Source organism: Caretta caretta, chromosome 10 (genome assembly GCF_965140235.1).
Source record: "Caretta caretta isolate rCarCar2 chromosome 10, rCarCar1.hap1, whole genome shotgun sequence".
NCBI lineage: Eukaryota > Metazoa > Chordata > Testudines > Cheloniidae > Caretta > Caretta caretta.
Window position 1 is genome coordinate 84737884 of NC_134215.1, and position 19400 is coordinate 84757283.

Below are 19400 nucleotides of genomic sequence, written 5' to 3' on the forward strand. Positions count from 1 at the left end.
TCGGTGAGGCCCTAGGGAACGTGGAACACTGCCCAGGAAGCTGTGCTCACCCCATGAGCATTGCGTTTACTGTGGTACCGGCAGCTTCTCACAGGGCAGCAGAATATTGTACGGGCGCTCTACAACCAGAGCATGGCACAGGGTGTCTCTGGGCCTGGCACTCCTCTCCCACCAGCTTGGCTCCGCGGTGCTGCTCCTGATTCACCCCAGAACCGGACTGGGGCTGGGGGGGCCTGGACCCAGAATTTGTAAAGTTATTTTTCTCCCCACTGAGTTAGTGGCCAGTGATGGAGTCGCTTTGGCTTCTGCTTCTGTCGGGAGATTTCTCCCCTCTGCTGTGAATTGTCAGCCTGGCCTGGCTGGGCATTGCCAGCTGGGGCACAGGGCTGGCTGTGGGGCAGCTCTGGGGCTGAGGCAGGCAGTTAACTGCAGGGCGGGGTGAGCCCATGGTTTTCCCCCGGGGCTCTGCTGCCCGGCTGCGCACGGTGCTCCGCACATCACTGGCTGCCAGGGAGTCCGTGTCGGGCCCCCAGGCGAGCGGGGTCCCCAGCAGCCTGCTGAGCTGTGTCCTCGCTGCTGCCCTGCAGCTGCACCTGGGCGCCGAGTCCCGCTGGGCTCCCTCCTTGCCGGGCGTCGCTCCGCCTCACCCACCCTGGGCAGCCCGTCAGCCTGCAGCAGCGCGCATGGCTGGGGCCTGGGGCTGGAGCCTTCGCAGTTCTGTGGAGGAAACAGACTCCAGCCCCTGAGCCGGGGGCTCTGCGGGGCGGGGGATCGACTCCTGGGCAGGGGGCAGCTCCCACCAGGCACTGCTCCATGCGGCTAGGCAGGCCAGAGCGTTGCAACCTGGGCCTGGCCATTCCCTGTCTCTGAGGCGGGCAGAGCAGACCCGCTGTGAATCTCAGCACAGCACTTTGTGTGGTTTGAGCGCCCCGCCTGTCCCCGGATCCTGGCAGTCAGCTGGGGGCCTGGGGGTAGTGGGCTGGGAATCGTTCACGCCTGGCTGGGCCCTGGGGGGGGGGTTAGTGAGCTGGGAATTATTCACGCCTGGCTGGGCGCTGGGGGGGGAGCAGGTTAGTGAGCTGGGAATTGTTCACACCTAGCTGGGCACAGCTGGGGGGGTTAGTGAGCAGGGAATAGTTCACGCCTGGCTGGGCACAGCAGGGGGTGTTAGTGAGCTGGGAATTGTTCACGCCTGGCTGGGCACAGCTGGGGGGGGGCAGTGGTTAGTGAGCTGGGAATTGTTCAGGCCTGGCTGGGCACAGCTGGGGGGATTAGTGAGCTGGGAATTGTTCACGCCTGGCTGGGCACAGCGGGGGGGGGGGGTTATTGAGCTGGGAATTGTTCACGCCTGGCTGGGCACAGCGGGGGGGTTAGTGAGCTGGGAATGGTTCATGCCTGGCTGGGCACAGCAGGGGGTGTTAGTGAGCTGGGAATTGTTCAAGCCTGGCTGGGCACAGCGGGGGGGGGGTAGTGAGCTGGGAATTGTTCACACCTGGCTGGGCACTGGTGGGGGGTTAGTGAGCCAGGAATTGTTCACGCCTGGCTGGGCACAACTGGGGGGGCAGTGGTTAGTGAGCTGGGAATTGTTCACGCCTGGCTGGGCACAGCAGGGGGTGTTAGTGAGCTGGGAATTGTTCACGCCTGGTTGGGAACAGCTGGGGGGGTTAGTGAGCTGGGAATTGTTCACACCTGGCTGGGCACAGTGGGGGGGGCTTAGTGAGTTGGGAATTGTTCACACCTGGCTGGGCACTGGTGGAGGGTTTGTGAGCCGGGAATTGTTCACGCCTGGTTGGGAACAGCTGGGGGGGTTAGAGAGCTGGGAATTCTTCACGCCTGGCTGGGCACAGCAGGGGGTGTTAGTGAGCTGGGAATTGTTCACGCCTGGCTGGGCACAGCTGAGGGGGGTTAGTGAGTTGGAATGGTTCACGCCTGGCTGGGCACAGCGGGGGGGGGGGTTGTGAGCTGGGAATTGTTCACGCCTGGCTGTGCACAGCGGGGGTGTTTAGTGAGCTGGGAATTGTTCACGCCTGGCTGGGCACAGCTGGGGGGGTTAGTGAGCTGGGAATTGTTCACGCCTGGCTGGGCACAGCGGGGGGGTTAGTGAGTTGGGAATTGTTCACGCCTGGCTGGGCACTGCGGGGGGGGTGGTTAGTGAGCTGGGAATTGTTCACGCCTGGCTGGGCACAGCAGGGGGTGTTAGTGAGCTGGGAATTGTTCACGCCTGGCTGGGCACTCGGGGGGGGGGGGTTGTGAGCCAGGAATTGTTCACGCCTGGCTGGGCACAGCAGGGGGTGTTATTGAGCTGGGAATTGTTCACGCCTGGCTGGGCACAGCGGGGGGGTTAGTGAGTTGGGAATTGTTCACACCTGGCTGGGCACTGGCGGAGGGTTTGTGAGCCGTGAATTCTTCACGCCTGGCTGGGCACAGCGGGGGGGGCGTTATTGAGCTGGGAATTGTTCACGCCTGGCTGGGCACAGGTGGGGGGGCAGTGGTTAGTGAGCTGGGAATTGTTCACGCCTGGCTGGGCACAGCTGGGGGGGGATAGTGAGCTGGGAATTGTTCACGCCTGCCTGGGCACAGCGGGGGGGGGTTAGTGAGCTGGGAATTGTTCACACTTGGCTGGGCACTGGTGGGGGGTTTGTGAGCTGGGAATTGTTCACACCTGGCTGGGCACAGCAGGGAGGGATTTAGTGAGCCGGGAATTGTTCACACTTGGCTGGGCACTGGTGGGGGGTTTGTGAGCCGGGAATTGTTCACGCCTGGCTGGGCACTGCGGGGGGGGGGGGTTAGTGAGCTGGGAATTGTTCACGCCTGGCTGTGCACAGCGGGGGTGTTTAGTGAGCTGGGAATTTTTCACACCTGGCTGGGCACTGCGGGGGGGGGGGGTTAGTGAGCTGGGAATGGTTCATGCCTGGCTGGGCACAGCAGGGGGTGTTAGTGAGCTGGGAATTGTTCACGCCTGGCTGGGCACAGCGGGGGGGGGGTAGTGAGCTGGGAATTGTTCACACCTGGCTGGGCACTGGTGGGGGGTTAGTGAGCCAGGAATTGTTCACGCCTGGCTGGGCACAACTGGGGGGGCAGTGGTTAGTGAGCTGGGAATTGTTCACGCCTGGCTGGGCACAGCAGGGGGTGTTAGTGAGCTGGGAATTGTTCACGCCTGGTTGGGAACAGCTGGGGGGGTTAGTGAGCTGGAAATTGTTCACACCTGGCTGGGCACAGTGGGGGGGGCTTAGTGAGTTGGGAATTGTTCACACCTGGCTGGGCACTGGTGGAGGGTTTGTGAGCCGGGAATTGTTCACGCCTGGTTGGGAACAGCTGGGGGGGTTAGAGAGCTGGGAATTCTTCACGCCTGGCTGGGCACAGCAGGGGGTGTTAGTGAGCTGGGAATTGTTCACGCCTGGCTGGGCACAGCTGAGGGGGGTTAGTGAGTTGGAATGGTTCACGCCTGGCTGGGCACTGCGGGGGGGGGGTTAGTGAGCTGGGAATTGTTAACACCTGGCCAGGCACTGGTGGGGGGTTAGTGAGCCAGGAATTGTTCACGCCTGGCTGGGCACAGCTGGGGGGGTTAGTGAGCTGGGAATTGTTCACACCTGCCTGGGCACAGCTGGGGGGGCGGGTTAGTGAGCTGGGAATTGTTAATGCCTGGCTGGGCACAGCAGGGGGGTTAGTGAGTTGGGAATTGTTCACACCTGGCTGAGCACTGGCGGAGGGTTTGTGAGCCGTGAATTGTTCACGCCTGGCTGGGCACAGCGGGGGGGGGGGTTATTGAGCTGGGAATTGTTCACGCCTGGCTGGGCACTGCCGGGGGGGGGGTTAGTGAGCCGGGAATTGTTCACACTTTGCTGGGCACTGGTGGGGGTTTTGTGAGCCGGGAATTGTTCACACCTGGCTGGGCACAGCGGGGGGGGGGGGTTAGTGAGCCGGGAATTGTTCACACTTGGCTGGGCACTGGTGGGGGGTTTGTGAGCCGGGAATTGTTCACACCTGGCTGGGCACAGCAGGGTGGGGCAGGGGTTAGTGTGCTGGGAATTTTTCATGCCTGGCTGGGCACAGCTGGGGGGGGTTAGTGAGCTGGGAATTGTTCACGCCTGGCTGGGCACAGCGGGGGGGGCGGGGTTAGTGAGCTGGGAAATGTTCACGCCTGGCTGGGCACAGCGGGGGGTGGTTAGTGAGCTGGGAAATGTTCACGCCTGGCTGGGCACAGCGGGGGGGGGGTTAGTGAGCTGGGAATTGTTCACACCTGGCTGGGCACAGCTGGGGGGGGCAGTGGTTAGTGAGCTGGGAATTGTTCACGCCTGGCTGGGCACAGCTGGGGGGGTTAGGGAGCTGGGAATTGTTCACGCCTGGCTGGGCACAGCGGGGGGGAGGTTAGTGAGCCGGGAATTGTTCACGCCTGGCTGAGCACTGGGCGCTCTCCGGCCGTGCTGAGCGACATAAGGAGGTCTCAGGGTGGCAGATAGAGAGAGCCCTTGGGCCGCCCCGAGCTGTGTGGGGCATTCAGAGGGCGGCAGGATGGGTGGGGGTGCAGAGGGCAGGCAGGTTGGTGGTTGTGTTCGTGCAGAGGCAGGAAGTGAGTGTGGCATTGTGTTGCCGAGGGGTGGTGGGTCGGTGGCTGGCGAGGGGGCACGTTGCAGTGACAGAGCTCTGTCTGTGTCAGGGCAGGGGGGCTTGTAGGGGCTCTGATAACTGGCTGCTGGGTGAGGCAGGGTCGGGGGCTATTTAGGGGGTGTCCCTTGGGGGGGGAGGGGTGATGCCAGCGTACTGGGCTGAGCGCTGCCCTTGGATGGCTTCACCGTGTGGGGGATGGTCTGGCTGGCCCATGGTGCTGCAAGCCCTGGGCAGAGGCTCCCCAGGCTTGGCATGGGGGTCATTGTTGGGGCACTGGGGCTGGGCCTTGCGGCATGGGGGCGCCGGGAGCTTCCCTGCGACAGCACCCAGGAGGCGAGGCCCGAGGACAGAGCCGTAGCATGTGGGCGACGTGGCCTGCCTGGTCCCCTGAGGGCTGCTGGGTCTAGGAGTCGTGGCCTGGGTGGGGAAGGCAGAGGGAGCTGTGCCCGGCGCCATGCTGCATGGGCGGTGGGTCATGGGGCAGGTGCCCTGGCAGCCCCAGAGCAGCACCTGTCTGCTCCCTGCTGCTGACCCTGTGCCAGGCCCCCTTGCTCCTACCCACCCACCCCACTCACTGTGGGAGGCTGGGGCAGCAAAAACGGCTGCTGGCAAGATGGAGCAGGGACATGGGAGGAAAGTCTCCCCCCTTCCACTCCACTGCCTCAGATTCCCTCCTCACAGCACTGCCCCCAGCTCCTCCCTGCTGCCGCAGGCACAGCTGTTCAGGGGCACCCCCTCCTCAGGAGGGGCGGAGGGGTGCTGGGGAGGCCAGCAGGGGTCAGGGCAGATGGTGAGAGCCCGGGCTGAAGCTCTGTGAGGAGTCCCCCAGCCTTCCCTGTGCACTGTCCCTGTTGTCCCAGAGCCGGAACCCCTCACACCGCCGTGGCCTTGGGCACATGCCCTGCCCAGGAACCTGCCTCTGCTTGGCCCAGGGGCTTGGCCCAGCCTCTCCCCTGAGCCCTTCCCAGGCAGGGACTCACGGCAGGGGATTGCTGGGGCACTGGGACATCTCAGCTCATGGCAGAAAGGCTGAGCTGGCGCAGGGCCCCATTGGCGCAAAACCCTGGCTCTGCTTCCGCTTCTTGCAGCCGGCCTGGGTTCTCAGGGAGGGCTGTTATTTCCAAAGCCCACAGCCCCTCAGGGCACTCAGTCAGCACGGCGCCTGGCTACACAGGTGTCCCGGCATTGCACTGATCCTGCTGACAATCCGCGCCCCACCCCTCAATGGGCTCCAGGGCAGTCAAGGGAGGAGGAAGAGACCTGTCACCCCCCACCCACATGGCCACAGCACCGCTTTCAGCTGTGCATCTAGAGCGGGAGAAGTCAAAGTTGGCTCTCCCTGGAGCCAGGCAGTCTCCTGGTCCCATGATCCATATGGGGAGCACATGTGGTTGCTGCTTCTCCCCGGGGCATGCAACACCCTGGATCTGGCAGCCAGCTCGGGCTGGGTCCATCCCACGTCCTCTCCAGATCCCCAGCTGGGCAGTCTAAATGGAGACCACCTGCTTTGCCTGAACCCCTGGGCCTGGAGTCCACTCGAGCAGTGGGGCTTGGTGCAGGGAGTGGATAGCTGTGCTATGGGGCTGGGTGGCCCCCAAGTCCAGAAGTGCAGCAGGAGCAGCTACCCTTGTATTCCGCCAAGGCAGTAGATCAGTGGGCCCAAATGGCAGGGGTCTGGCTGCCAGGTCTGATTCTCTGTAGGGAATGGAGTTAGGGAGCTGGGTCCTACCCCCCGACCCCACCCCATGGGTTGCCACTGGACGGGCGCTCATAGGGGAGGAGGTTTCAATATGAAGAGCCGCTCTCCCGTCTGCAGGTGGGTTGGGGCCCACGGCTATGGCTAGGAATCCAGGCTGCCACAAATCTCCCAGGAGAATCCAGCACAGACCCAGGAGGGGCTGCCAGGTGCAGCCCCAGACTTCTCCCACACACTGACTTCCCTGGGCAATGCCTGTGGAACTGGGCCCCAGGCTGGTGACCGATGAGCCAGCCATGCAGCTCCTGGGGGTCACGCTCTCCAGGCACCCCAGGTCTCTGCCAGGTTGAAGGGCCTGCTTGGCAGCCAGGAGGTGGGTTTGAATTAATCGTCACAAGGCAAAGGAAGCCCCTGGAGCATGCCTGGGGGCAGCACATGGCAGAGACCAGCAGGCCAAGAACCACCAGAAAACACAAGGCAGTGACCTCTGGGGTGCCCCCCAGGCTCAACTGTGTGGCTTGGTGTGGCAAAGTGGGACTGTTCTTAATGCTTCCTCTGAATAGTGTGGGGGTGCCTCAGTTTCCCCTATGCAGTTCTTAAGTATCTAGGGGGTGGGGTAAGGGTGTATGATCATTGCAGAGCCCTAGAGGGCAGGTGTGTGGACACAGAGAATGGCCAACACCCTGTTTCCTGGCAACTGATGGTCTGACCCTTCCCCCCTGCAAGGTGAGAGCTAAAGGGTTAGAGAACAAAGGAATCCAGTGACCTCCTGGCCCGGGAAAGGGACAAAGCCCAGAGGAGGAGGGGCTGGAGAGAGTTTCAGTTTGGGGCTGGCTGGGGACATGGAGTGAAGGGCAGATGGGGTTGTCTGGCTCACTGCCCCCCAAAATGCACCCGGCTGAGGGATCCTGTTCTCTGCACCTACAAGCTCTGTGTTAGACCATGTTCCTGTCGTCTAATAAACCTTCTGTGTTACTGGCTGGCTGAGAGTCACGTCTGACTGCGGAGTTGGGGGGCAGGACCCTCTGGCTTCCCCAGGACCCCGCCTGGGCGGACTCGCTGGGGGAAGCGCACAGAGGGGCAGAGGAGGCTGAATGCTCCGAGGTCAGACCCAGGAAGGTGGAAGCCGGGTGAGCTGTGTGTCCTGCAGACAGGCTGCTGCCAGAGAGGAGACTTCCCTGGAGTCCTGCCTGGCTTCGCAGGGAGCAGTTCCACAGCATCGCCCGGGGACAGCCTGGGAGGGGAAAAAATCCAGTCAAACGGGAAACCAAGGCAAAGGGGTCTTCTTCCACCCAGAGGTCCTGTTACCGATCCACAGGTCCAGTGCTCTGGAACAGGCCTGGGAGACCCCCTCAGTGAGCCAGCCCCCCTGCGTCCGCATCTGCAGCAGCTCTCAGCGGGCAGTGGAGAAGCAGCCGGGTTTAGCTGCACACAGCACAGACAGGCCTGGGGTAGCACAGAGAACAGAGTTACAGCCTGGTCCCTCTTGGGCTGCCCTGAGTCCCAGTTCAGGAGACTCCAGCTTCCAGCAGGCCCCTGCCTGGCCCCTCTCGGTCCTTGTTCTTGTTCCCAGGCGAACCTGGCTGGCTTCTTGCAGAGCGGGGAGAGGTGTGTGTGCGTGGGCCATCCATGGTCATTAGGTGCTAGGTACCAAATGTGCGGGCAATTGGAGTGGCCGTTACCGCAGACAGCTAGATCAGTCACACCTGGCTCTCTGCAGAGAATGAACAACCTGTTCCAGCTAGCTAGTTGATGCAGCATATAGAGGAAACTGAGGCACACACAATGTTCATACAGAATATTACAGAAAAGTCCCATTCTGTCAAAGGCCCTAGCCAGCTTCTTGTCACGAAATTGCCACAGGGTCCTTGTGAGCCCTCAGGGGCTCCAAGAACTGGGGGGAACCCAGGGCTGGGCTAGCAGGGGCTGCAGGTTGGGAATGATGGGCAGCAGCAGAGTTTGTAGGGTAAGTCCACATTTCGTGAGCACTAACGTACCCCTGCCATTTGTACCAGGAGGGAGGAGCCACCCCTGCTGGGGGAGCAGCGGGCAGTGCCCGCGTGCGGATTCTGGAGAGTTGGGGGCTGCCCAGTGCCACAGCTGGGGATCAGGCTGTGCCTTGGGGGTGCTGGGATGCCCAGGGGTGGGTCTGGCTCTCTGCCCCAGGCTCTAAGCATGGAGCCCTGGAGGCACTGATGGGCGTGTTGCTGGCTTTCCCCAGGCTCCTCCGAGAGACCCGTTTGGTGGTTTGAGAAGGATGGAGTCACCAACTACACAACCCTGCTGCTGAGCCCGGACGGGGCAACCTTGTATGTGGGGGCGCGCGAGTTCCTCTTCGCCCTCAACACCAGCCACTTCCAGCCTGGCCCGCAGCACCAGCTCGTAAGTCGCCTGGCCTGGCCCACACGCGCAAGGCAGCGGCCGGGAGAAGGGTCCGCCATTGCAGGGGTGACTGGACAGCAGCGAGGGCAGCTAGACCAGCCCCTGGGGCGGAAGGAGCCCACTGGCTGGCCCACGTAAGGGCGGGCAGGGGCAAGCACTGGGGATGGGCCTGGCGCAGGCCCCCGTGAGATTCCTTCCCTGGCGCTCCCAGCTTCTCTCCCGAGCCCTGCAAGTGGCTGCCTGTTCTGGGAGCCGGCAGGACAGCAAGCTGGGGCTGATAAATTCAGCACAAAGCCAGGCCCTCTCGGAGGAGCAGGGTGCTGGCTTTCACGCACCCCACGCCCTGCTGGCTCACCGGGCCTGGGCGGAGCGGGGTGTTTCCTTGTCACTTCTGGGCTCGGAGCCTCGGGGGTGGCAGCTGCTCCCATGGCCAGTCAGCGTTTTCCAGCGTGGCCGGCAGTGGGATGCCCCGCGGCAGCTGTGGGCCTGTGGCCAGGGGAAGGGCCATGCCGGCTGCTAGCGGGGGGCACTACCAGGGAGGGCTCTCCTGATAACCATCCCCCTCGCCCACAGCTGCCCTGGAGCGCGGACAAGGAGAGGAAGAAGCAGTGTGCATTCAAGGGCAAGGACCCCCAGGTGAGTGCTGCCCAGGCCGTCAGTGCACTGCCCCCCAGCTCCCCGGCCTGAGCCCTCTGGGGAACAGCGCGCTGCCAGCCTGCCTGTGCCAAGAGACCATGGGGATGGGACAGCAGCCCCAGGACTGGGGAGACGGGCCCATTGCTGGGGAGAGGCCTTGAACTGAAGGTGCTCAGTGGGGCAATGAAAGCCAGAATGGGGCCTGCAGCCAGCCCTTGTCATAGCGCTGTCTGGATGCCGGCCCCTAGGGGGTGCTGTGGGGCAGAGGTCCTGTTACGGATCCACAGGTCCAGTGCTGTGGGGCAGAGGCTCAGCGGGGGCTGTCTGTCAGTGTTGGTCCCAGGGCAGCGCTAGGGGGTGCTGTGCTGTGGGGTGGGGGTGGGGACAGCAGGGGGCGCTCTCCAGGCAGTGTTTGCCCATTGCCCGAGGGTGGTGCTAGGGACTCTGTGGTGCAGGTGGGGGCAGTAGGGGGCGCTCTCCCCTGACAGCCAGTGCTGGCCCCGTTGCCCCAGGGTGGCACTAGGGGGCGCTGTGCTGCTGGCGGTGCTGTCTCTTGGGGAAGAGGTGAAACTGAGGCCCGGGCTCCTGGCCTGTCCCATGGGGGCCGGTGCTCATCCGGCCCTAGCCACTCCATCCGCATCCCTAGATCCCGCTGGGCTCCCGGGGAGCCGGGGCTGCTCTTCCCTGCGGGGCCTGGAAGCCGGGTGCAGCAGGGCTGCGGAGGCTGACTCCTGTGGGCTGGCGGGGCCTGCGGGGGCTGTGTCTGGGGAGGAGCGAGCCCCGGGGCGGGGCAGACTGAGCAGGTGCCTCTCGCCTTCCCTGCAGAGGGACTGTCACAACTACATCAAGATCCTGCTGCAGCTGAACAGCACCCACCTATACGCCTGCGGGACCGGTGCCTTCAGCCCCGTGTGCACCTACCTCGTGAGTGCTGCGGAGGGCGCCCTGCCCTGCGGGGCCTCTCCGTGCAAGCTCTGCCCGGCCCCGCCCCAGCTCCGCTGCCCCACTGCGCCCCAGGGAGCACTGGCTTGCGGGGCTCTCCCTGCACCCGTGACTGGGCTGTGAGGCAGCACAAGTCCCTGTCTCTCCAGGGACAGCGCTCCCTATTCCCCCTCCCGCCCCGTGCTGGGCGACGCTCTGCTGCCCGAGGGAAGAGCTGAGCCAGCCTCAGGCCAGGAGCAGAGTTAGGGGTCAGCATGTGGGCCCCAGAGCCGATCCCTCCCCAGCATCCCTCCTGCACCCAGTTCTCCTTGGCGGGACTCCAGGCCCAGCTCTGAGCCTGGCAGGGCTGTGGCGAGGGCCCTGGGGTGTGATGGGGCAGCCGGAGGGACTTGGACAGACTCAGTAACCTGGCCAGTGACATACCCTGGGGGCATAAGGAAAGGGCAGGAGACACCCCACCTCCCTTCCCCTGGCTCCTGCCCTCCCCACGCCCCTGCCTGACTCTTCCCGCTCAGAGCATCGTCTCCTCTGCAGAACGTGCAGAACTTCAGCCAGGCAAGGGAGCTGCTGGAGGATGGGAAAGGCCGCTGCCCCTTCGACCCTGAATACAAATCCACGGCCATCATGGTCGGTAAGGAGGGGCTGGTACCTCCCCTGGGGTGGGGATAGGGGTGGGGGGAACGGCTGTGTACCCCGTGGCCCAGCCCGTGGGTGAGGAACAGCCAGCTGATGTGGAGATGGAGCCAGTGGGGTGATGCTGGCCCCCTGGCGGAGGGACGCATGGTGCCCACTCCCACAGCTGCCAGGCTGGGCCATAGGAGGTGCCTAGGCTCCTGGCTGATGCTGCTCTCTGTCCCCTCCTGGCCGGATCGATACGCACCTTTGGCTGGACGGCAGCTGTGGGATAGACCTGGCACAAAGCCGGCCCACACAGGAGCACCCACCTGGCGCAGCTGCCCCGAATGAGGGGAGATGGCAGCTGGATCTGCTCTGGACCCAGTGCCAGCAGTGGGGAGGGAGGAACTGGTCCCTCCTTATGCCCGTGGGTCTGTCTTTCCCCGGCAGATGGTGAGCTCTACGCTGGGACCGTCAGTGACTTCCAGGGCAAGGAGCCGACCATCTACCGGAGCCAGGAGAGCCGCATCTCCCTCAAGACCGAGAACTCCCTCCACTGGCTGCACGGTGCGGGGCTGCTGGGGCAGGGCAGGGCCTGATCCCAGGCCCACCCGGTCAGGGGCGAGCAACAGGCAGCCCAGACAAGCTCCAGGAGCACGAGGAGGTGTCAGCCAGGCCTGGCAGGGGCGGGGTGGGCTTAGGCTGCTGGTCCCGTTCAGACTTTGCCTCTCACCTTGGGCTGCCCTCCTGTCCTCTCTCCTAGGCGAAGCAGGGCTGGCCTGGGTCACTGCTTGCCTGGGAGCCCCCCAAGGCAAGCTCGGTTTCATTCCTTCCCATCGCTGCCACGCTCCTCCCCAGAGGAGGCTGCGTCTCAGCCGCAGCGACCAATTGCCCAGACTCCAGGATGCTTTGGGATCCTGGGGGGCTGGCACTGAGGGCTCTGTATTTGGGATGCAGACCCAGCCTTCGTAGGCTCAGCCTACCTGCGGGAGAGCCTGCCGCCTGGCAACTCTGAGGGGGACGATGACAAGGTGTACTTCTTCTTCAGCGAGACTGGCAAGGAGTTTGACTTCTTCGAGAACACCATCGTGTCGCGGATTGCCCGCGTGTGCAAGGTGAGCCGCATAGTGTCCTCGGGGGGCGGGGGTCGCGCGTACCTGCTGGGAAGGGCGGCCGTGGCGCGCATGCCAGGGAGGGTGCATGGTGGGGGTTTGTCACGTGCAAACTGATGCGTGTAGTCACACCTGTGCAACGGGAGGCTGTGCGTGTCACTGCTGGCCCCACCCAGCGTGCGTGTGACTGGGCCTGCAGCACCATCTGCTGCCACACAGCTTGCCTGCTTCTCCAGGCTCCGCTCTTCGATGCAACCGCCCCTCCCTGCAGCACTGGGGGGCCAGGCAGCGCAGGGTGACGCCCACTCTCTCCTTGGCAGGGGGACCTGGGCGGGGAGCGGGTGCTGCAGCGGAGGTGGACCACATTCCTCAAGGCCCAGCTCCTGTGCTCGCGGCCCGACGACGGGTTCCCCTTCAACGTGCTGCAGGACATGTTCGTGCTCACGCCGGATGAGCAGCGCTGGAGGGACACGGTCTTCTATGGCGTCTTCACCTCCCAGTGGTGAGCGCGGGCGAGGCACAGGGTCCTGCAGCTGGCTCCAGCTAGAGCCGCTCAGACCCAGACCAGGGCATCTCCCTGGGGCACTCCCAGCAAAGGGGTTATTCTGGGTTAGCAGAGGGGAGCGGGGAATGGGGCACGGGGCCTTTCCCCGCTGGGGGCGCTGTCTCTGATCTGGCCCCAGGGCAGGGACTGGCTGGCTCAGAGGGGCAGGGAATAGGGCACGGGGCCTTTCCCCGCTGGGGGTGCTGTCTCTGATCTGGCCCCAGGGTGGGGGACTGGCTGGCTCAGAGGGGCGGGGAATGGGGCACGGGGTCTTTCCCCGCTGGGCACGCTGTCTCTGATATGGGCCCAGGGTTGGGGACTGGCTGGCTCAGGGGGGCGGGGAATGGGGCACGGGGCCTTTCCCCGCTGGGGGCGCTGTCTCTGATCTGGCCCCAGGGCAGGGACTGGCTGGCTCAGGGGGGTGGGGAATGGAACATGGGGCCTTTCGCCGCTGGGCACGCTGTCTCTGATATGGGCCCAGGGTGGGAGACTGGCTGGCTCAGAGGGGCGGGGAATGGGGCACGGGGTCTTTCCCCGCTGGGCACGCTGTCTCTGATATGGGCCCAGGGTGGGGGACTGGCTGGCTCAGAGGGGCGGGGAATGGGGCACGGGGTCTTTCCCCGCTGGGCACGCTGTCTCTGATATGGGCCCAGGGTGGGGGACTGGCTGGCTCAGAGGGGCGGGGAATGGGGCACGGGGCCTTTTCCCGCTAGGGGGTGCTGGCTGCAGCTGCTGACAGCTCTTCCCCTCCCGTTGCGTGTCCCAGCTGTTTGCCTGGTCCAGTGCTGTGGGGAGCTGTGTGTCAGGTGGATTGTGCCCAGCCCACCCGGCAGGGGCTGAGCTGTCTGCTGGGGCTATGCAGGGGCCGGGTGTCTCTGGGCGGTTCCAGGACCCTTTTTAGCTGCTGATTTCCCCTCTGGTGCCAGGAACAAAGGGGGCCCGGGCAGCTCGGCCGTATGTGCCTTTGCCATGCGTGATGTGCAGAAGGCCTTCGGTGGACTCTACAAGGAGGTGAACCGTGAGACGCAGCAATGGTACACGGACACCAGCCATCCGCCAGAGCCCCGGCCCGGAGCGGTATGTCCCCCTCTCCCAGCACCCCGGGCAGGACTTGCCCCAAACCTGCCTGCTCCTCGGGGCACTGGACTCTCCAGCCTGGTCACACCAGCACAGCCTGAGCCAATCCATACTGCCGCCTTCCAGCGCCTCCCAGCCCCTGGGCGTCTTCCTTGAGCTCCTTCCCAGGTTGTTAGCAGGGGCTGCTGCAGCTCCGGGGGGCCAGGAGAGGCTGGTGTGAAAGGTGCCAGCACTCAGCCCCTGTGTGTGCGCCGGCCCTCACGAATGCCGCCAGCCAGCTGGCTGTGCCCTGGGACTGCAGGCCGTGGGTCTGTCCCGGTGCTGCAGGGCTGTGCTGTCCGTGTGTCTAGCTCTCTTCCTCTCCGCCCCGCCAGTGCATCACCAGCCGCACGCGGCACATGAAAATCAACTCGTCTCTCCAGATGCCGGACCGCGTACTGAATTTCATCAAGGACCATTTCCTGATGGACGGCGCCATCCGGAGCCAGCCGCTCCTGCTGCAGGGCCGTGTGCACTACCAGCAGATCTGCGTGCAGCGCGTGCAGGGCCTGCACCACACCTACGACGTCCTCTTCCTGGGCACAGGTGGGTCTCCCTGGGGAGCTGGTGGGGGCCAGCCAGGCAGGGTGTTCCCAGCCTGGCTGGCTCGACTCAGTGCCCCCCGCTTTGTGCGTTGCAGACGACGGGCGACTGCACAAGGCCGTGAGCGTGAACCAGAAAGTGCACATCATCGAGGAGATCCGCCTTTTCCACGCCGGCCACCCCGTCCACAAGCTGCTGCTGGACCAGAGCCAGGCAAGGCAGCGAGCATGATGGGAAACTCCTGCATCCTCACCCTGCCCTCCCTCAGCAGGCAACGGCAGGGGGCTGGAGGCATGTGCCTCAGGGCGAGCGGGATGGGGGAGCAGGAGCCGCTCCCATACACAGCCTTGGAGCTGCCTTCTGCATGGCGCTGTGCCCAGCCATCCTCCCTGTTCCTGCTGCCCTTAGGCTGGGCACACCCAGAGGGGCCAAGTGCTCTCGGTCAGCCTTTGGGGCAAACTGAGGAGCCAGGGCCAAGCCTGAGCTCACTTCTCCTCATTGCCGAATGGCTCCCACCATGGCTGGCTCTGGCTTCCTCCCTCCCTTGGTAGGGTTTCCTGCACTGAAACAGGCTTGTCAGGGAAAACCAATGCCCCCGTCCCCTGGGGGGAGCCAGGTGACAGGGTCTGCTCTGCAGGTACTGCCCAGCATCAGGAACTCAGGCAAACTCTGTCCCCCCGCTTTGGCTTTAGCAACAGAAACTCACAACCAGAGCGTGGCTCGGCTCAGCCCTTCTGGCCCCGCTGGGCTGCTCCAGGACTCCTCTGGCCTGCTCAGCATGTACCCTAGAGCCTCTCTCCCCAGAGCGGTGCTTCACCCCATACCCTGCAGGGGTAACGCCAGTCAGCAGAGCCCACTTAGCCTTTTCCTGCCTGCCGACGGGGCGGGGATCTCAGACACAGACGATGGGTAAACGTGGGTTTTGTGAATGACACCTGCCACATAGATCCCATCCGGTGACGCCTCCTCGGTGACACACGCAGGTGCACGCTCAGGCACACGCCCTCGGCGTGGAGCTGGCTCACTCTGCTCTCTCCTGCACAGGGCCTGCTTTATGCTGCCTCTTACTCCGCCGTGGCCCAGGTGCCCGTCTCCAACTGCAGCCTGTACAGGAGCTGTGGGGAATGCGTCCTGTCCCGGGACCCCTACTGCGCCTGGAGCGGGGACGTGTGCCGCAGCGTCGCCCAGTACCACCTGCAGCTGTCGCTGCACCCCCGGTAAGTGCCGGACTCCTGGGCTCGGCCAGCCCCGCCCCAGCCCCTAGCCCCGCTCGGCTGTCCCGCCCCAGCCCCTAGCCCCGCTCGGTCACCCTTCAGCCCAGCCACTCTCAGCCCAGCCGCCCGCACCTTCGCCCCTCTCAGCTCTGCCCTCCCGCGCAGCTTGGCCCTGCCTCCTCTGCCCTGCTCCTCGCCCCCTCCCTGCACAGGCCGTGCTGACTGCGAGTCTCTCCCTGCAGACCCTGGGCCCAGGATATTGAAGACGCTGACACAGAGAGGCTCTGCCAAGCAGCCAACGTGTCCCTGCCCATCCCCCCCCTTCTCCGATCCCCAGGTAAGGAGGCCTTGGGGCAGGACCCGCTGGGGTGGGGTATGCAAGCCTGCTGTGGGGCGGGGGGCTCTGGGACCCCATTTGTCCATTCTAGCTGCCATATCCTGCGAAGGGCGGGTGACGTCAGTGCCAGGCCTGGCCAGCTGGGGGTGCTCTCGAAGCACATGGCTGCCACCCCGCTCCCAGAGTGAGAACACACCCCTTGCGTGCACGTGGACCCTGCCGCAACCCAGAGCTGGGTCCCCAATGGCCACCCCCATTCCCCGGGGAGCCAGGAGAGCCCCCCCATCACATGTGAGATTCGGCCATTGCCACAGCCCAGGGGTGGCCCGGGCCTGGCATGGGCAGTGGGAGGGCGGCTGGCTGGAGCGGTTCCTGACCCGCCTGTGTGGCGTACTCCGCAGCAGAGGGACCGCAGTGTCAGCAGATCCGGCTCCTGCCCAACGCGGTCAGGCCCCTGCCGTGCCGGCTTCTGTCCAACTTGGCCTCGCGGCTGTGGGTGCACAATGGGACCCAGATCAACTCCTCCTACCTGGTGCTGCCGGATGGAGCCCTCATCCTGGTGGGCAGCCTAGAGCGGCTGGGCACCTACGAGTGCTGGTCGCTGGAGGAGGGCTTCCAGAAGCTGATGGCGAGCTACTGCGTGGGTGTGGAGGAGCTGTCGCCGGCGCTGCACGGGCCCCCGGACGCCGCGGGCAGGCGCCTGCCTGGCCAGGACGCCATGGAGACCATCAGCACCTCCCGCAGCACCTCTGCCGTGGGCGGCGTCTCCTCCCGGCAGGACGGCAGGAGCTACTGGCCCGAGTTCCTGGTCATGTGCGCGCTGTTCGGGGCCGCGCTGCTGCTGCTGGCTCTCTTGGTGCTCTGCCGGCACCGGGACAGCATGAAGGCCTTCCTCAAGCCGGGCGAGTGCCCCGGCGGGGGCCACCGGAAGGTGGGGCTGCCCGTCGAGAGCCTGCCCCTCAACGGCAGCAGCCTGCCCAGCACGGCACCCGACCACAAGGGCTACCAGGCCCTGACCGACAGCTACATCAGCACCCCCCCGCACGCGCCCCCGGGCGCCAGCTCAGCCTTTTCCCACTCCGAGAAGAGGCCTCTCAGCGTCCGCGAGAGCTTTGTGGAGGTCTCTCCAGCCTGCCAGAGACCCCGGGTGCGGCTGGGCTCTGAAATTCGGGACTCTGTGGTGTGACCAGGCTGGGGGCATGAGCTGAGCCCGTAAGCCGCACCAGCCCAGGCTGCGCTGAGCCTTCCCAGAGACCTGTGCCATCAGGGTAGCCCCACCTCACCCTGCAGCCACCGACCCCGGCTGTAACAGTGACCTGCAAACTGCCCAGCACAACGTAGCACATTCTCCAGCGGGGTTCTCGGGGCGGCAGAGCCCCTCCGTGTATCTGGGAGGCACTCACGCTCCCTGGCAGCCCTTGCCCCAGCCCTGCCACCCGTGGGACAGCTCTGGCAGCCAGGGGCCGTTGCCTGGTGCAGGAGCAGGGCGTTCCAGGAAGGCCCAGGAGCTCTGGTGCTGGGAGAGGTGCAGTGGGGACCTGCGCACCTTAGTGGGGCGGACCTGGCCACGTGGGGCATGTCTAACGCTGACACGCGTGAGCAAGCGACAGGGACCTGCTGCTGCCTGCGTGTGGAGCCCGTTCTGTGGCCAGGCAGGAGAGTTCGTCTGTGTCTCATCCCCCTCGTTCCCCATCCTGCTGTGACGTCCTGAGCCCTGTGCAGACATTCACCTGGCGCCTGCCGGGAGCTGGGTCTGGGGCATGTTCTGTGCGTTCGGGCTTTGGGTTGTTTTTACAATGTGACAATGTGAACTGAGCGTCCAAGCCACAGCTCCCTGGCGCCGTTGTGGGAGTGCTGTCACCATCCCGGCTCACGGCGTTCGCGGAGGTTCTTGCACAGAAATGAGTTGTTGTTGTCTGTCTTTTTTATATAAAGTCCCCGTGTGGTCTCGGTGAGTGCGCTGTCCCTGGGGCGTGACGGGACTGTGAGCAGAGATGGGCCTGCGAGAGACACCTGCAGCCAGAGTTGCTCAGCGCTTCCCAGCAGAAACCCCTGCTCAGTGAATTGTAACACTGCCAGGTTATAACCGCTCAGGCTGAAATGCCCCATGCTGGAGGGCTGCCTCGGCCTGAACACTTGGGGAAGATTCAGCCCTTTGAGAGACCAGGGCCAATCCATGGTAACATTTCTTGTAACCACTTCATTGAGCAGCACTGAAGCTTGCAGGCTGTGAAGTGGAGGGGAATTGTGTGTGGGGGGGTCCCCCTGCTGCCGCCAGCTGCCTTTTACTGTTCCCACGAAAACTTGGCCAGGGTGTAAGGCTGGAACATTCTTAGCAGGGCCGTGTTCAGTAGCCTGATGAGAGCTTGGCAGCTCCATTCTCTGAAAATTGGTGTGCAGGGAGTGTACTCTGGCCCCCCACGGCTCCTACTGCAGGCCAGCCCCACAGCGCGACTGAGCGGGCCCCAGCCCAGGGTGGAGGGACTTTCTCTGCCGGTGCTCCTCTCGGGTGCTGGCCTTCAGACCGGAGAGCAGAGAGATAGTCTGCTGTGCTCCTGGCAGCGAGCGGAAGGGCTTGACCCATAGGGGCGAGGACTGGGGCAGGCTGGGAGCGACAGGAACCACCAGGGTGTGGAGGGGGATGGGGCAGAAGGGTGTGTAGCCGCTCGACCACACTCTTGTCCTGAACCTGGAACCGCAGGTGGTGTTCCTGAGTCTCACCAGTGCTCGGCTCTCAGCAAACAGCTGGGAAACACACTGGCAGAGGTGGTCTCTTCTCCCCAGCAGCTAGTCCACAGAGAGAACCGCCTCCCTCCCAGGGAGTTGTCCGTGCTCAGGGGCTCCCAGGCGGAGCTGAGAACCTGCTCCTCCCAAGCTGCAAGTGCTCCTGTGCCAAGCCAGCGTGTGGGGGGCTGTGCCCGGGGCGTGCGGCTCTCGGTGATCAGGGCAGGAGCTGATTTTAAATGAGGTCTCGTGAGACAGTAGGGCTCACGTACGGGCCCCTGGCCCCAGGAGGCCAGCCAGCCTTGGCTGACCTATAAGGCCGTGGTAACGAAAAGCCTGTACATTCAGTTTCAAACCTTCTTTCAGCCAAATGCCCCCATTTGGTTGGCCTGGGCGCTGCCCCCTAATGCCAGGCCCCAGAGCTCAGCTTAGTGGCAGGGCGCTTTTCTATGTGGGGAAGCAGCATTTGGGCCTTTGACCCCCACCCGTAGCAAGCTCTCCAGCTGCTCGGCTGCACCACTATGCAGGGAAGAGAGAGAGAGACTTGAATTTCCACCTTCTTTGCTCCCTCTTGTTGAGCCCTTACAGTTCAGTAGGATCTAGTGGCCTCAGCCAGGTGCGAGACCCACTGCCAGGTGCTACCACACGGTCATTGACCCTTCTAAAAACCCCTCTCAGCCCTGGGAGTGCATGGTTCTTGCTGCAGTGTTACTGGACAGTTTTAAGTGGACCAGTCTGTTAGTTATGTGTCCCATCCCTGGGCATGTTTGCACAGGCCACACACAGGGCAGAAGTCTAGCCCCAGGCCAGACCGTGTGCAATACCATGCCCCTGGGGTTAGTGAGGCAGGTTATGGTGCCATTAGGCCCTTGGGGAAAGCCCATCTCTAATACTCGCCTTTCTGCAGACCCAAGCGTGAGAGCTGCTGGCT

At 64.2% G+C, this 19400-nt stretch overlaps 1 protein-coding gene across 1 annotated transcript in view; it reads left to right on the forward strand.

Moving 5' to 3' along the window:
* SEMA4B (semaphorin 4B) overlaps positions 1 to 17700 on the forward strand; it is a 36689-nt gene extending 18989 nt beyond the window's left edge. Inside the window, exons 3-15 of the mRNA XM_075133276.1 lie at positions 8526 to 8686; positions 9260 to 9322; positions 10148 to 10246; positions 10799 to 10895; positions 11330 to 11446; positions 11837 to 11994; positions 12312 to 12493; positions 13462 to 13612; positions 13987 to 14197; positions 14292 to 14407; positions 15239 to 15411; positions 15651 to 15745; positions 16147 to 17700. Of these exons, the coding sequence (XP_074989377.1) occupies positions 8526 to 8686; positions 9260 to 9322; positions 10148 to 10246; positions 10799 to 10895; positions 11330 to 11446; positions 11837 to 11994; positions 12312 to 12493; positions 13462 to 13612; positions 13987 to 14197; positions 14292 to 14407; positions 15239 to 15411; positions 15651 to 15745; positions 16147 to 16931 (2408 nt within the window). The 3' untranslated portion in view covers positions 16932 to 17700. The remainder of the gene's footprint in view (positions 1 to 8525; positions 8687 to 9259; positions 9323 to 10147; positions 10247 to 10798; positions 10896 to 11329; positions 11447 to 11836; positions 11995 to 12311; positions 12494 to 13461; positions 13613 to 13986; positions 14198 to 14291; positions 14408 to 15238; positions 15412 to 15650; positions 15746 to 16146) is intronic.
* Positions 17701 to 19400: the final 1700 nt, after the last annotated feature.